The 15,782-nt window shown below is 31.1% G+C and overlaps 2 protein-coding genes across 2 annotated transcripts; one reads left to right on the plus strand and one right to left on the minus strand.

Moving 5' to 3' along the window:
- Positions 1-988: 988 nt before the first annotated feature.
- LOC130814653 (pyruvate, phosphate dikinase regulatory protein, chloroplastic) lies at positions 989-6,143 on the plus strand. The gene is made up of 3 exons (XM_057680787.1): positions 989-1,498; positions 4,915-5,551; positions 5,760-6,143. The coding sequence occupies exons 1-3, from the start codon at positions 1,082-1,084 to the stop codon at positions 5,861-5,863; spliced, it is 1,158 nt and encodes a 385-aa protein (XP_057536770.1). The 5' UTR covers positions 989-1,081; the 3' UTR covers positions 5,864-6,143.
- Positions 6,144-6,269: 126 nt separating this feature from the next.
- On the minus strand, positions 6,270-14,046 carry LOC130814654 (uncharacterized). Its single transcript, XM_057680788.1, has 5 exons — positions 13,593-14,046; positions 13,207-13,383; positions 11,096-11,195; positions 6,878-7,121; positions 6,270-6,780 (listed from the first exon to the last, which is right to left on the minus strand). The coding sequence occupies exons 1-5, from the start codon at positions 13,593-13,595 to the stop codon at positions 6,693-6,695; spliced, it is 612 nt and encodes a 203-aa protein (XP_057536771.1). The 5' UTR covers positions 13,596-14,046; the 3' UTR covers positions 6,270-6,692.
- Positions 14,047-15,782: the final 1,736 nt, after the last annotated feature.

Consider the following 15,782-nt stretch of genomic DNA (forward strand, 5'->3'; position numbering starts at 1 on the left):
TAAAAAAATGAAAAATTTACTTTTAAAATCCCATCTTTGAGTGATTCTCTTTTAAAACATAAAACAATTAATTATGATAATAAAACATTTAATATAAAATATTAAAAATATAATATTAAACAAAAACACATTAAACATAATATATCAAACATAAAACATATAACATAAAATATAAAACGTAAAATATAAAGCTTAAACATATAAAACATAAAACATAAAACATAAAACATTAAACATACTTCTAAAATATTAAACATTGAACATAAAATATTAAACATTAAACATTTAAACATTAAACATTAATCATTAATTATTAAAATTAAACATTAAATTTAAAACATAAAATATTTAACATTATCTGTTTTATCTTTCAATTTTCTAAGTTAGTGTCTTCACTTGAACTTTATGCTTCAAACAATTTTTCTTTTTTAAGTTTGAAGCCCCTAAATATTTCAAACAAGATCCTGACTAGTTTTGTGAAAATTTGCCATACGCTATTCAATCCTCTTTTAGAATGAGGCGGGTGTTAAAATATTATTTAAAATCATACTTCATAAGATCGAGATTCCTTTTCGTATCATGCTCGTTAAAATACATCAAGTCTTATATGAGACCGTCTGACCATTATATAAACTTATAATAATTTGTCCCTTTTTCAATTTATTACTTTAAAATTATAAATAATCACTCTAAAGGTATAAGTGATAACTTCAAGACCAAAAAACATTATCACTTTAAAAGTATAAGTAATCTCTTAAGGGTATAAGTCATAACAATAAAACAATAGAGGTAGTCTAAGTAAATAACGGTGATTTTTGTAATATTAGCAAGTTACTCTTATATGAAAAAATGAAATAGGGTAGTATTTATTTTGTATTTACAAATGATCATAATTAATTAGAAATTTCTGAATACAATAAGTATACATTAAATCCGACTTATAAAAATAGCATGACCATACATTTGAAAATTAGTGGATAAAAATCCTTATCAGGAAAAAAATATTTTTAAAAATTCGTTTACATTTTGGAGTATTTGTTTGTCTTGGTGGGGGAGGATCGAACAGAGAAGAGGAAAAAAAATGATAGCCGAAAATAGGTTTAGTCTGTTACCTGATTCAAAACCTGGGATCCCAACCCCAACCATTTTTCTCTCCTCCTCAGAACTTCCATCCAAACCAAAGCCTCAAAAATCAAAGGGTAGCCTAAGACTAAACCTTTGGTCAAGATCTCGATCACTACGTTCGGGTCGTAAATTGGAGCGCCCGGTTGAAAATCCGGCTCAGGCAGTGATACCCGTTGAGAAAGCTCCATTGCCGTTTCAAGCTGGTGACGGGGAGGGAGAAGATGATGGCCAAACACGAGAGGGAAAGTCGATTTACATTGTTTCTGATGGGACCGGATGGACGGCGGAACATTCTGTTAGTGCGGCGTTAGGGCAGTTTGATCATTGCTTAGTCGATCAGGCTTGCGCTGTTAATACTCACTTGTTTTCTGGGGTAAGTATATATCTACTTTTTTAAAAAAATAATCACGATTTTGATGATAAAATCTTATTAAAATGTGAGTAAATTTTTAATTATTATTCCCACAGCTTTTGTGTCCCATTTCTTTTATGGTAAAGTCATTTTAATTGTCTCATTTCTATTTTTGATATGAGTTTTTTATTTTTATAGCCTTTATCCTATTTTCAATTATACTCTCTATATCTCATGTTAATTTTTCTCTCTTACATTAAAAATCCATAATACATTAAAAACCCATAATAGCGGAGATTCTTAGAAGGTGAAGGTGAATAGGAGGGAGTATTATTTAATAGGATTTTTGACTGTTATTTTGTGTTAAAGGAGGAAGTATCTGTGTATAAATTTTAATTTAGAATTATTGTTGTTAATGGGTTACAAGAAGGATTAACTAGAGTTTGATGAATGATGATGAACTAAGTTTGATGAATGATGATGAATATCAAGGATTTCATCCATCCCTTCGTTATCCAAATGTAGTCAAATTCATCCCTCCATATTCTTCAATCTGAACAAGCTATAGATGTGGATTTTTTGTTCTTACACGAATACAGCTTGCAAATGTTACCTTGAATGAGCTGCTTCCGTTATTGCCGCAAACAATATTGGATTCATGATCTTTTGTGGTGCCTGCGTCCTGCTCACTGCTCAGACTTTCCTGTGATCCATTTGATGGCTGTGGAGTGTCGGTCCAATTGTGTTTTATTTCTATTGGTGCAAGTGCCAATTCTCCCCGTGTAGGAGATGATTTTGATCATCTCATAGTCCATTTCATGGCTTGCACTTTGGAGGAGGATGATCCGTGCGATGGGACATGGGGGATTGAGGTTTTGGAAATCAGCATTGAGAATGATTTGTGAAGGCTAATACAAGGAAAAAAGAGGTTTGGAAATCTAGAATGTTTTGTATTAGTGAGTCTATGTGATCTCCATTAAAGGTGAGATTTTTGTATTTGAGAGACTGTACTCAAAACTTGTGAGGGTTTATTTTATTTTAATGTAATGTTGATTAAGTAATGAAATACAATTTTGGTTGAGGGAGAGGTATCTAAAATACCATATTAGCCATCTTTGTGTTCTTGCTTTTGTTTTTGTTGTTCATAGTGTATGCTATATTTTCTTATGCTTTTACTCTTGTTCTTCACTAAATAGAGTTCTTAAGTCCTTTCATTTCAATTGGTATCAAAGCTTAGTGAAGTTTCTCGGGTATTTGGTGAGTGAAAGTAAGGATATTGGTGAAAAACAAAATGAGTGAGGCAACAAGGTTTCATATTCCATTTTTTAGTGGAAAAATGAAAATTTCGGGGTGGAATAGTTCCGTTGAATTCTTGGTTGTTCAACAAGGCATTGATGATGGTCTTGAGAAAACAAAGCCTGCATCTTTAGAGATTGAGAAGTGAGTATGAAGAAGGCGGTGAGAACTCTCAGGCTTGCCATTACACCCAAAATCAAGTATAACTACTTGAAGGAGATGGATTCGGTGTGTTTATGGAGAAATTTTAAGCAGTGTATGCTTTGAGGTTCCTTACCAACAAAATTTGTTTGAGGTGGGATTTATATCAACTCATGAAGGAGGATGCAACTATGCAAGATCACTTTAACACAATTAACCAACTTGTGTATCAATTGTGCAATGCGGATGAGAAGTTGTCGGATGAGGAGCAACTAGCAAGCTTAACTTCTTTTGGCTTCTCTTCCTAAGAGTTATAAACATATAATTCAAACATTTCTCTTAGGGAGGGAATGTGTTACTCTTGATCAAGAATTGTCGGCATTGAGAGAGAATGATAGTTTCATGGTGAGAGGTGAAGGCAAATAGAAGAAGAGTGGTGGAGAAGACTTATTTGGTGTTGGTTCTATTAGAGGGAAAACTAAGGAGAAAGGGTTACTAAGAAAAGGGAGGAGTACTATATAAATTGTTACTATTATAAGAAGGGCACATACAAAGGATGTTCAAAGAGATGAAGGAAAACCTCAATAGGATGAGGAGCTTGAAGGATGTTGAGAATAGCGGATATGCCACTCTTGATATTGTTGATGATGAAGAAGCTTATGGAGCACTTGTGATTGGGAACTGTCTAATGGGAAGGAATAAGTGATTGACTCTGGTTGTTTATTTCACATTTATTGTGAGAAAGTAAAATTTACTAAACTTAGTATGTGTGATGGAGACTTGTAACTTTGTCAAATGATGAGGGTAAAGGTGGAGGGAATGGATAAGGTCGTTATGGTGACACTTGATGGTGTCAAGAGAACACTTAGTGAATAGTGAAGTGAGGTATGCTCATAAGCTTGAGAAGAACCTTATCTCATTAGGTAGATTGGAAGTTAAGGGATGTTCTTTCAAGGCTAGTGATGAAACCTTGATAGTCATTAGAGGGAGCATGATGCTCATGAGAGGAAGGAGTGAGAACAACTTGTACATGCTACAAGTTAGTGGTGGTTGCCTAGGCCACAAGGATGATGAGATTGATTGTGGCTTGTGGTTCTCTCAAGAAGGTGACATTTGACGATGGTGGGAGAGTTGAAATGAAGGGGGAGATTATTAGTGCACGTGTCAATTCTTAGTGTAGGAGATGATATTTATCATCTTATTGATCATTTCATGACTTGCACTTTGTAGAAGGAGGATGTGTGCGCAATTGGACATGGTGTTTGAGGTTTGGATCACTTTATTAGATGATCAAGGTGGTACATATAGTGCCGTGAACAAGACAAGAAGATACACATTGTGTATGCCTTGAATGAGGCATGATGGGGAAGGAAGGCGCCTTGAATAATGACGCACGCAGCGCAATGTGCTGGTGCTCGTTTGAGCACATATAGTGCTTGTTCGAGCACCCTGATGCAAGGGCAAATACGACTTCTTTGTTTTGGTCGATACGTGGGATCAAGTTGTCTTGTACTTCACTAAATATAGTCCTTAAACCTTGCATTTCAATTTCAAGTAATAATGAGAATTTGTCTTATCAACAATATTACTTTGCTTTCATATTGAGCAGCATGGTTTGCATGATGGTGTTGTGTATGACCTATTATTTCTCTCAATGCAAATATGCCTCAAATGAAACCATGACTGGGACAATTTCTATTATGCTAATTGTGTTACTGGCCAGTAAGATGATTAGGAACTCTTGGATTACTGAGTTTGTGTGGTTCTTCTATCTCAATTTATGGAGCATTATGAACACACATCTGATGAAGTTTATGAATGGGAAAGACAGGTGAAAAATCATCATATTTCATGTATTTATGCGTTTGGATACTACTCTTATTTCAAAATGATTGGTTGAGTTTGTTTGGTGGCTAAATTACGGACAAGTGAATTCACTTGCGTCCTTGTAAATAGTTTCTCCTTATGCTTCCTAATCTGTGTTGTTGAAAATTGAACAGGTAGATGACATTGAACGACTCATAGAAATTGTGAGACAAGCTGCAAAAGAAGGTGCAATACTTCTCTATACTCTTGCTGATCCTTTAATGGCTGATGCTGCAAGAGAAGCTAGCCAGCTGTGGGGTGTACCATGCACTGATGTCTTAGGCCCAATTACCGAGGCAATTGCTTCTCATCTTGGTGTTACACCTTCTGGACTTCCCCGTGGGGCAGCAGGTAGAAATTTCTTAAGTGAAGACTACTTCAAAAGGATTGAAGCCATAGAGTTTACCATAAAACAAGACGATGGTGCTCTGCCCCAGAACTTGCTTAAGGCTGATATTGTCCTCACTGGTGTCTCGAGAACCGGAAAGACTCCTCTGTCCATTTACCTCGCTCAAAAAGGATACAAAGTTGCAAATATTCCGATTGTAATTGGTTTGGAATTACCGAAAACTCTGTTTGAGATACCCTCAGATAAGGTTTTTGGTTTGACAATTGATCCAGTTATTTTGAAAACAATTAGAAGATCACGAGCAAAGACTCTAGGCATTGCTGGCCATGAGATGATCAACTATTCGGACATGGATTATGTGAAGAAAGATTTAGAACATGCGGGTAAAATTTTTGCTCAGAATCCCAGATGGCCCGTAATTGGTAAGTACTAAGTAGTTCTGTTGCAAATTATTTTTATATTATGAGTTTATTCACATAGTTTTAGCTTATGTATGACCGTGCTTGGAAATTGGCTGATTGCTATAGCGGTTTGTACAACCAAATAAGGAATAAAAACCTTGAATTGGTTTTCTGATGAAGTATTTCGGAATGTCAGCCATATTCTGATAACTCATTGAATCTATGTCAGAGGTGACTAGCAAAGCTATTGAAGAGACAGCCGCTGTTATCCTGAGGATATACCATGACAGAAAGCAGAAGCGCTCGTTGCCCAGAATTTCAAAGCGCTACTAGAGCTGATGGAACCATGATCTGAAACTTCTGATACAAGAACCGTGATGCAGAGCAATCTGACAATGCTGCGTCACATATTCCATGCACGTAAGCTTGTTGTCTTATGGATATACTATCTAAATGTCCATTTATCTTCAACAAGTGTTGTATGAGACTGTTTCACTATAAAATGAGCCTGTGATCTCTTTAACATATCACTTTAAAACTGTAAGTGTATATTTAGACCAGCACAATAGAAATTGTCTTATCGTGAGATGAGAAATTAAATTGTTTTCTTGAATTTATTAGTCATTTGTCATTACGAATTTCATCATTTTCCTGTTTTGGTGAGACCGTCATACCCCACGCAAAATACACAAGCAATGGGGAATAATTTGTTGCAGAAAAACAATTCTGTACATCCTCAGTCACATGAAACCCAAAAGTGATTTTTATGCTTTTATAAAAAAGTGCAAAAGAGAGATGCTCTATAATGGAGGAATCAGGAGCTGATCACAAATCACAACAGTCAAAGAAAAGGATTAAAAAAACTTTCTAATATTCTCTACCTCATCTTTGTATGAAAGAAAGAAACAATGGACCAAAATTACACAATCCATAAGAAATACAAGGACCACATATTCTTCCTTTCTGTGGTGTGTTGCTCTACTGCTCCCAGCATTACATCTGTGTTGCCCAACTCCCTAATCCCACGTGGCACGCATAACCGACAAGAGGATATTTTTCCTGTATTTCTTCAACTTGATGATATTTCTGTACATTTCTTGTATCTGATCTTACATTCTGTATGATTGTGTTTCTGAGCGCATTGTGTGTTGTGTTGGATTACTTACTGCCAATCTAATACGTTATCTTTATCATTAGCCTTACTAACGGCTAGTGTAAAATAAATGAGCAGCATTGTTCCCATACTTGACCTGTCCCAATCCATTTGGTTATTAGTATAAAATGAGGGGAATGATGATGAAAATTTATGAGAAAGATAATTGACTCCCTTAAACATAAAAAACTTACAGGGAGGCGAAGAAAAGGAGGATTCTTTTTGGGTCAGAAAACCAAGTGTATGATGAACGCTTCAAACTCGATCTACTACCCAGTCTTCCGTCTGCTATAGTGCTGATTCCGCCAGTTTTGATGGTGATCTGATGTTGCTGCACTGAGTGGTTGTGTTGGTGGGTAGTCATGATGTGATTTTGGGATCCTAGTGGCATGGTAGGAGGAGATATAGGCTTCATTGGTGTGCTTACAACTTGAGCATCTGCAGATTTAAAAGAACAAAAGGGTTTTAAAAAGAGAAATTAGTAATTAAATTTCCGTAATTCATTGTTCCCTTAGAAGTGCACAACACATACATTACATGGGTGGTAATGTGGTACAATATTGATCATATATACATACAAAATAATTCTTTTGTTGGGATATATTGGGATGGTTTATCCCACATCAACAAATTAAAGATAGTGTATACACTTTGAAATCCTTCTTCCTATTGTCATATGGTTTTGGGATGGTATATATCTCCTTGGCTTATGAAGTGTTATGCTCCTTGTGTTTTCCTGTTAATATGTTAACATTTGCAATAAGTCCAGCTTAATTTAATAACTTTTTCTGCAATCCTTTTTCATTGTGCTAAATCCACATTGACAGGAGTGATGCGATTATCTTAATGCTAATATAAACCAAAAGAGTGAGATATCTTAAAATAGCGTAAAATACGGATTTTAACCCCTTTACAACGCATGAAATATCATTTAAAAAATGGCCCGTGGGATACGATGGGACCTATATTTTTTCATTTTGAAAGAAATCAATAAAATGAATGCTGCAACAGAACAGAAGACATTTCATTAAAACCCTGGTATGGTTAAAGTGTTCTAAATGCTTTATCTTGGCTTGCACAATCATGGACCTCCTCATAAAGTCAATTTCAAATAGGCCAACATTGGTTATCCCAATATCAAATCTAAGGTTATTTATGATGCCTGATTACAACTCTTACACAACATGCAGCAAGTTGCAGTCAGACAACAATTGTAGACATCAATATACATTTAAGCTATGTCACTCGACTCGTACACGGTATGCCCATATTCGACATAAATACGTGTAGAAGTGTTGTACCGATAATTAATAATATATTGTTTGCTTATTAATTAAAATTTTTTTCTTTCTTAGTGACAGGGGTTCGATTTTCACCACCTACAAGAATATTTAATCCCTCTCCCCTTTTTTATAGGTATTTTCTAGCGTACTCCCAAATCTATATTTATTGAGTTTTTGAGCATTTAACTAATCCATGATGTTAATGATACCTTACTTTAGTTAGTAGATAATTTACACGTATATTATGACAACCATAAAGTGGTGAAAGTTTAAATACAACCAAACTCAAGTACATTAATGCTCTCTCTATCCCCTTGATTAAAAGCTACTCCCTCCGTTTTTTTAAATTCTTTCACTTTAGGTTTTTCGCACATATTAAGAAAAAGAGAATCTTTGGTTATAGTGGATATTATTTTAATTAAATAGTAGTGTGAAGTAATGATTGTATTGAAATTATGAGAGAGAATAATTATAAATAAAAGAAAAGGGGTATATTAAAAGGAAGGGGGGTTTTTAAGGGGTAAAGTGGGATAAAAACTTTCTAAAAATAGAAAGTATTCTAAAGAAGGAAAAACTTATGAACTACCCGTTATAATAAGGTAGAAGAACTTAAAAGAACGGAGGAAGTATTATTTAATTTCATAAAAACATTAAAGAAATAAAAATAATAAAAATCTTTTTTAGGTATGTTTATTCTATCTATTTTTTTGAATGATTATTCTCTCTATTTGATCGTCGCTATCAATCGAATTCCACAACCACTCCTTCACTTTAGTACTCTACAATCCACATTTACACATCACAATTTATTTTTTGATTAGAAGAATTATTATTCATTCTTTTTCATGGTTTGATAATTTGCCAATACTACTTCTACACAATTAGCAAAGATTTACTTTTAAAAAATAATATATCCGTCCTTAATCTAACAAAACATTACTATAACAAATAGTTTCAATTTATTTGAATATATCGAAACATTTGTATTTTTACCTAAATGTCCTTATTAGTTTATAAAATTACGAATTTATCCTTAATTTAATTTTCTTAAAATCATGATTCTTGCTTGATTTTGAGGTTTATTAAATTCTCTCTTCTCCTATAAGAAAGTTTTCAAAACTTTCATTTTCAATTTCTTTTCAACTTTTCTATCATTGTTATGATCTTAATAATTTTCTTCTAATATTAATATCAAATATCTCTAATTTCTTATTTCTTGATATTTTTAAAGATAACACTTTAATCATTATTTCTAAACTCAACTTGAGACATAAAAAGAATTCTCGTGGTTAAAAATAGTCCATAAAAAAAAATTCTATACAACTTAAGATTCGATATTCCAAACTTTATCCATTTTTGCCTTTGCAAACATTGTCTTTTCCAATGTGTAAGCTTTAATGAAACAAAGGTGTCTAAACTTTCACTTGTCCCAAGAAAAACGACTACTTCAAAATTTCCAGCAGCTAAACGTAACGTTGAAAAGTGAATTGGATAGAAGTTTCTAAAAATACATTAATTAGAAACAATACTGTAGTTTAAGGGTTGATGGGTTATCCAAACAAAAAGGTTTCTCCTTTGATTATACAACCATTTGGTTACATGCATAAACAATTAACAACATTAATGGGACGACAAAGACAATGGTAATTATGGTGATGATGATGATATTAATACTTAATATGCCAACAAAACAGTAATTAGCACCACTTTGAAAAGACACATATGGTGGTTAATTATTGATTATGACTATCGAAAAATCATACCACACAATTCATAAGTGTCAAATTGGTTAACTTATAATTAATTATTTATTCGAGATATTGGGCAAATTTTAAATTAGATGTTTTAGGTTCGTTTAAAATCGAGTCTTGTATTCAAATTGAATTTTATATAATTTTAAATTCATTTTAAAATCAGGTTAATGTCAGATTTAATTACACGTTCGAATATATATCGAATTTGTTTTGACCGTTTTTATCTATAATTAGTTTTAATATTCAAGATACATAATTATGCTAATAGGAATTTTTTTCATCTAAACTTAGTGTACAATCAACTTAAAAGAGTACTTGCCAATACTTCAATATAAAATTTAAAAAACACAATATCTGGTAGTAAATCAAGTTGCAAATTCAATCACAAATCAAAGTCTTAGTCTTAGTTTCTAATAGACTGGCAAATTGACTGAAAACAATAGTTCACCTAGCCCCCTTAATAGTCGCTCCGTTCTTAAACACCTAGTTGAACACCTCCAATGATTATGATAATTAATACTTTCTCCAATTTAACACTAATGTCTCATTTACTTTATGCACTCTATCCAATGCACTTATTCAATCTTTATTATCTCTAATTGTGCATTATTAAAAATTATGAAAAATTGATATAAATAATCTTTGCATTGAGACGAATCAAACAAGATCCCACACGACTATGTTTAAACTTGTAGATTAATAATAAAATAAGAATTAAGAGTAAAAAATGAATAGTGTCCAAAAAGCAAATGAAACGTTAGTGCCGAATTGGAGGGAATATATTAAGGCTCCTCATATACATAAAATTTATTCAAAAAATTTCATCTAAACATGAAAATTGTCAACCATATAGTTAAAAAGTACTAACAACTAGTATATTTTCCATGTTTCTCTTTTATAATAACACCCAAGTCAACTTGTACTATAAGCAGCCACTCCTTCAACATTCTTCATTAAGAACTCCCATAATCTCTGCGTTTACTTTTGATTGTTTATTAATTCTGACCATAATTTAATACTCCTACAACCCAACTAGCTAATTAAGTTATTGTTTGACTTACATTGTCTTTATTTTAAAGCAATAAGCTAGAAATAACAAATTCTTGATTCGTAAGGGTCAACTCAAAACCAATGGACTAAGTTGATCTTTTGACTCATCTGTTCTTAAGTGTATTTATACATTGTCTTTATACATACTTCTTATATTTTTGTTTATAGTGTATAGAATTATACTTAAATATTATACAAAAAAAGTCAAATATACCAAAAAAATAAAATGAGGGACTACTTTGCAAAATCAAAACTCTAAAGAAGATTTGAGGTCATGTAACATCAAAGTATCAAACTTAAAAATGATATACACCAAACACCATACCTCTTGGAGATGAAGATAGAGCAAGGCTTGTAGTGTCTCTATCAATAACCTTCTTCTCTACGCCACGTTGAGGGACTTTCCTAGAAACACTTCTTTGCAACTTTTATATGACAACATTAAAAATAATAAACATCATTAATAACCAATTTTTTCTATTCTTCATAAACCTAAATATTCTATAATTAATTGATTTTTAAATTATAATAGAATGGCTCATGTAATTTTTATTTATGTAAAGTTACAAATAATATTTTAGTCAAATATTAAACCACAGAAATGTTTTTATTTCTACAAATTTATAATTATATACATCTGAACTCATAAATTTCGATCTAAGTAGAAATTTAATAATCCTTGGGGAATAAAATTTTATTTTATGAACTAGAAATTAGGATATGATACACATAAGCCTAATTAGCAGCACACGATAAGAAAGAAAAAGAATTTCTTTTTTTTTTTTTGATCCAAAAAATATGAAATTCCAATATTCTTTCAACCGCCCAACACAAACACACAAAGATGCCCACGTTAAGGAACTCATTGCCAAGTGCCAAGCTTCTATGCGTTTGCCCTCTCACAAGTTCACATGCATTATCTTGCTCCATTTGGGACTTTCCTAAGGAACTATCTTAGTGGTTGGGAACAAATATTTCATTTCAAATTATGAATTTCAATTATGAAATTATAAATGAAGAATTTGAGAATGAATTTGAGAATGACAAAATTTGGGTATTCATTCTCAAATTTTCAACTTTAATTACTTTAAAAACCATAATGAAATTTGATCGAAATTCAAATTTAAAAAGTTTTGATTGCCAAATAATAATTTGAGCCAATTCCAAATTTTCAAATGAAATCATTGTTTCTAAACATGGCATTATGAAATTCCAAATCCAAAGATATTTATTAGATAACTCATTAGGGCCCATTTGTTATCCGTTTGTTATTCGATTTTAATTAGTGGGAATGTTAATAGAGAATTTGTGTAAGTTTAATAACAATATCACTTGACAAGTTAAATGGTTATAATTGTTCTTCTTAAACAAACAAATTTTTTTCAATAATTTTATTTCATTGCATCACTATTTGAAAATATGATATTAAATGATAACAAAAAATTGTAAAATTTTTTTATGATCAATGGTTCGTTATAATGGCAATAATATGGTAATGAAAATTTACGTTACAAATTATTTTTATTACCATTATTTAATAATAATAATAACCAAATAAACAGTTATCTAAGTAGTTTAATCTAAACTCCTAAACAAAGTGGAGATAGAGTAAATAAATACATGTATGTAAACTCATCATTTATGATTACAAAGATGTTGGTTTTGATTATTTCTGGATAATAAACATCAACTTCATATAATTAAGACTTACGAATAATTTTTTTCCTATCGTATAACAAAAATATTACTTTGTTTAAAAAATAATTAAAACCCTTAAAATACGCAAACAACAAAGAAACAAATTAGGTCTTAGAATCAATTTAAAGCATCGACACATCCTTGGAAATGAATATACCAAAATTAAAGTTCCAAAAACCTTATTTTATCGGGTATTTAACAGTTTTGATTTTTAAAGCTGCAAATTGATATTAGCAATTTCAAAGTATTGTTTTATTTTGACATTTATAGCAAAATAGAAATACAATGATGAGCTTGAAATGGCGGAAAATGGAATTAATAATAGATAAGAATTTGCAAAATAAAATAATTAATAATACAATTGTGGCCCAAAGTTAAGAAGTTGACCTCACCACTAATCACTCCCTAATAGAAAGTATATATGAACCAAGTAATATGGAAATAAATTATACTTTTTCATATTATTATTTTTTCAATGTGTTAATTAGTTTTATATAGTTATTATAATTAATAAAAAGAAATATAGAAGTATTATTAAGAATTTGTGTTACATAAACTTTTTAATTGATCGTCTAAAAATACTATTATAAGATGTACTGAATACCTATTTTATTTTTTATTGTACCGTATGTACATTTTAAAATTAACCTGCCCTTACTAAAATTATATTAAAACTTTGATATATTTCTAATCACTTCTAAATTAAGAAATATAGAGAGAAAAATAAAAGAAACTCACAGTAATTCTTGAATTTGTAGTAGTTGAAGAATGTTGTAATAAGTTAACACCACCATTACAGATATTCTCCAAGTCAACGATATAACAATCAGATTTATTATTTCCACTATTTTCATATTTTAAACCGTTGATTTCTTCTATTCCATTCTTCTCCCCAGCAACAACAGAATTTAATTTCTGAAATAAAAAAAAATCAGTAAAAAAACAGAGGCATATTAATTTGATAATGAATTTCTGATCTTTTATTTTCGAATTTTTCAATTAGAAATCAAAAAGCTATTCCCATATATATATATATATATATATATATATATATATATATATATATATATATATATATATATATATATATATATATATATATATATATATATGATTTTACTTACCATCTTTTGGTGGATTGCTTATGCCCTGTTTGATTTGCAAGAAAATGAAGAAGAAAAATGGAGGAAAAAATGAATGAGGGGAATAATGAAATTGTAAGAAGAAGAAGTCAAAATATTTTCATAGACAATACCGTGAGTAAGACGGTGTAAAGAGGTAATTGATAAGACTTTTTATACAGAAAACACTCTTATAAGAATGATGTCATTACAATAATTTCATACTTATAACAAAGAAAAAAATCTGGGTAAAATTTGGTAAATGATGGATTTTAGGATTCGATATGATTATGATTGCGATTGAGAATTAATTGGGAAAAGAGATGATCTTTTTTTATGAAGATAAAGAAATGTGGTAGTTTATTGCTTGTTGTGTAACTGCTACTCTGTTTTTCAAAGGGTTTTGGAGAGAGAGAGAGAGTGAAGAGTAAAGAAGGGGAATTATGTAAAGCCAAAGGGGTGATGTATTAAGTTGGTGTCATGAGCTCGTCTCATTACGAGACGATTTTAATTAGATCAGTTTAGATTATGTGTCAATTTAAATTTCAATGTTTTTTATTATGTTTTTTATTAATGGACTGCTTGTATGAGTCCGTCTTATAAATATTGATACAATCTCATACAAAATTTGCTGAATTCGTGATAATACTTCTATATTCTTACATTTTTTTGTCCCATTAAATTTATCACATTTTTAAAAATTTGTTCAGTCAAATTTATTAAAAAATTTATTTTAGCTATGCAGTTCATTTTTAATTTTCATTTATACGTTTAACTTACACATTTATCTCATTCATAAGTTTTTCCCACCTTTCCAAAAATATCATTTCATTAACTTTTCTTAATTTACCCGGTTCTTTTTATTGCATGAACTTTTCTTGATTTTCTCTTGATTTGAGGGACTTTTTGGCCGCTCTCTCCTTTATGGATATTAGTTGCCCTCGTCCTTCCCTCCTCAGACCCTGCTCATGGTTTTTTATGGGCGGATAAACTGGGTATGATAATGATGATGACATATCTTTATACATAGATTTTTTTTCAAAAATTCAAAATTTTTTATATAATTAAGTCATCTAATCATTCTTAATTTATTCAGATAATAATTAAATCTTCACTTTAATAAAAATTTGTCCAAAATAATCTAACTTATTATTAAATTGTTCAAAATAATTCATCATATTAGTTAATTTTTAACAAAACTTATCTGCATAATTGAGTGTTGTCTTAAAAAAGGCAAATATTATTTATAATTTAAACATAAGAGTATTATTTTTGCTTATTTAAGTATATTATGTACGTTAGCTTCCAAGATAATTCCACTCACGGGCATTAACACTATTTCTTAAGATCTCTTAACAATGTATCAAGTCACAAACAACACAAAAGGGGTGGCTCTAGCAATTTGTCTTTTGCCGTTTTTTTAAGTTGTCATTCGCTATTGAAAATTTTTTTACACTAGAGAAGAGGTAGCGAAAATCGGCCTAATTTTCTGGTAATAGATAGAAAATTATTTTTATGAGAAATTATTTCTAGAAAAAACAATTTTAAAATTTAGAGTTTATATAATAATAATTGTACTATTTGGACTATTAAACATTTGTATTAAAAACATCTCAGGGTAAGAACGTGTCACACAAGAAAATGAAGAAATTGTAACACATAATTTGGCGTAATAGTTTCAATGAACGGATATAATGAATATGATGATGATAAATTCAAAGGCAATTTAGAATTCAAACTTTGTGGTGGCACCAAAATTTGGAAGAAGTTTTAAGAATATTTCGGTAGAGACGATCTCACATAGAGACAGTCTCTTGTAAATCTCTAAACCTAAAATTGATATGAAGTTTCAACTTTCAAATCAAGAAATCCTAATTTTTCGGATTTCAAAATCAACAATAAAGTTGAAAGAAGGTTGTGGACTAGTGGAGGTCGTAGTGGTGGGTGGTGGTCAGATGACACGAGCACAACAGCAGAGAGCCACTTTCTGGTCTCCAACGAGTTATTTGTAGCCTTGTGGGTTGTGGGTTGTGGGTTGTGGGTTGTAGCTTGTAGGCCTTCGTAGCAGTGACTAAGTGAGTCGATTCAAGCCAAGACTCGACTTTCTAGCGACTGAAATTGTGGAACCCTGAAAGATCGATGCACGCCGGCAGTATATAATTATACATGGATTGGTAAGCTAGCACCAGTCAG

The sequence above is a fragment of the Amaranthus tricolor genome, chromosome 6 (genome assembly GCF_026212465.1).
Source record: "Amaranthus tricolor cultivar Red isolate AtriRed21 chromosome 6, ASM2621246v1, whole genome shotgun sequence".
Taxonomy (NCBI): domain Eukaryota; kingdom Viridiplantae; phylum Streptophyta; class Magnoliopsida; order Caryophyllales; family Amaranthaceae; genus Amaranthus; species Amaranthus tricolor.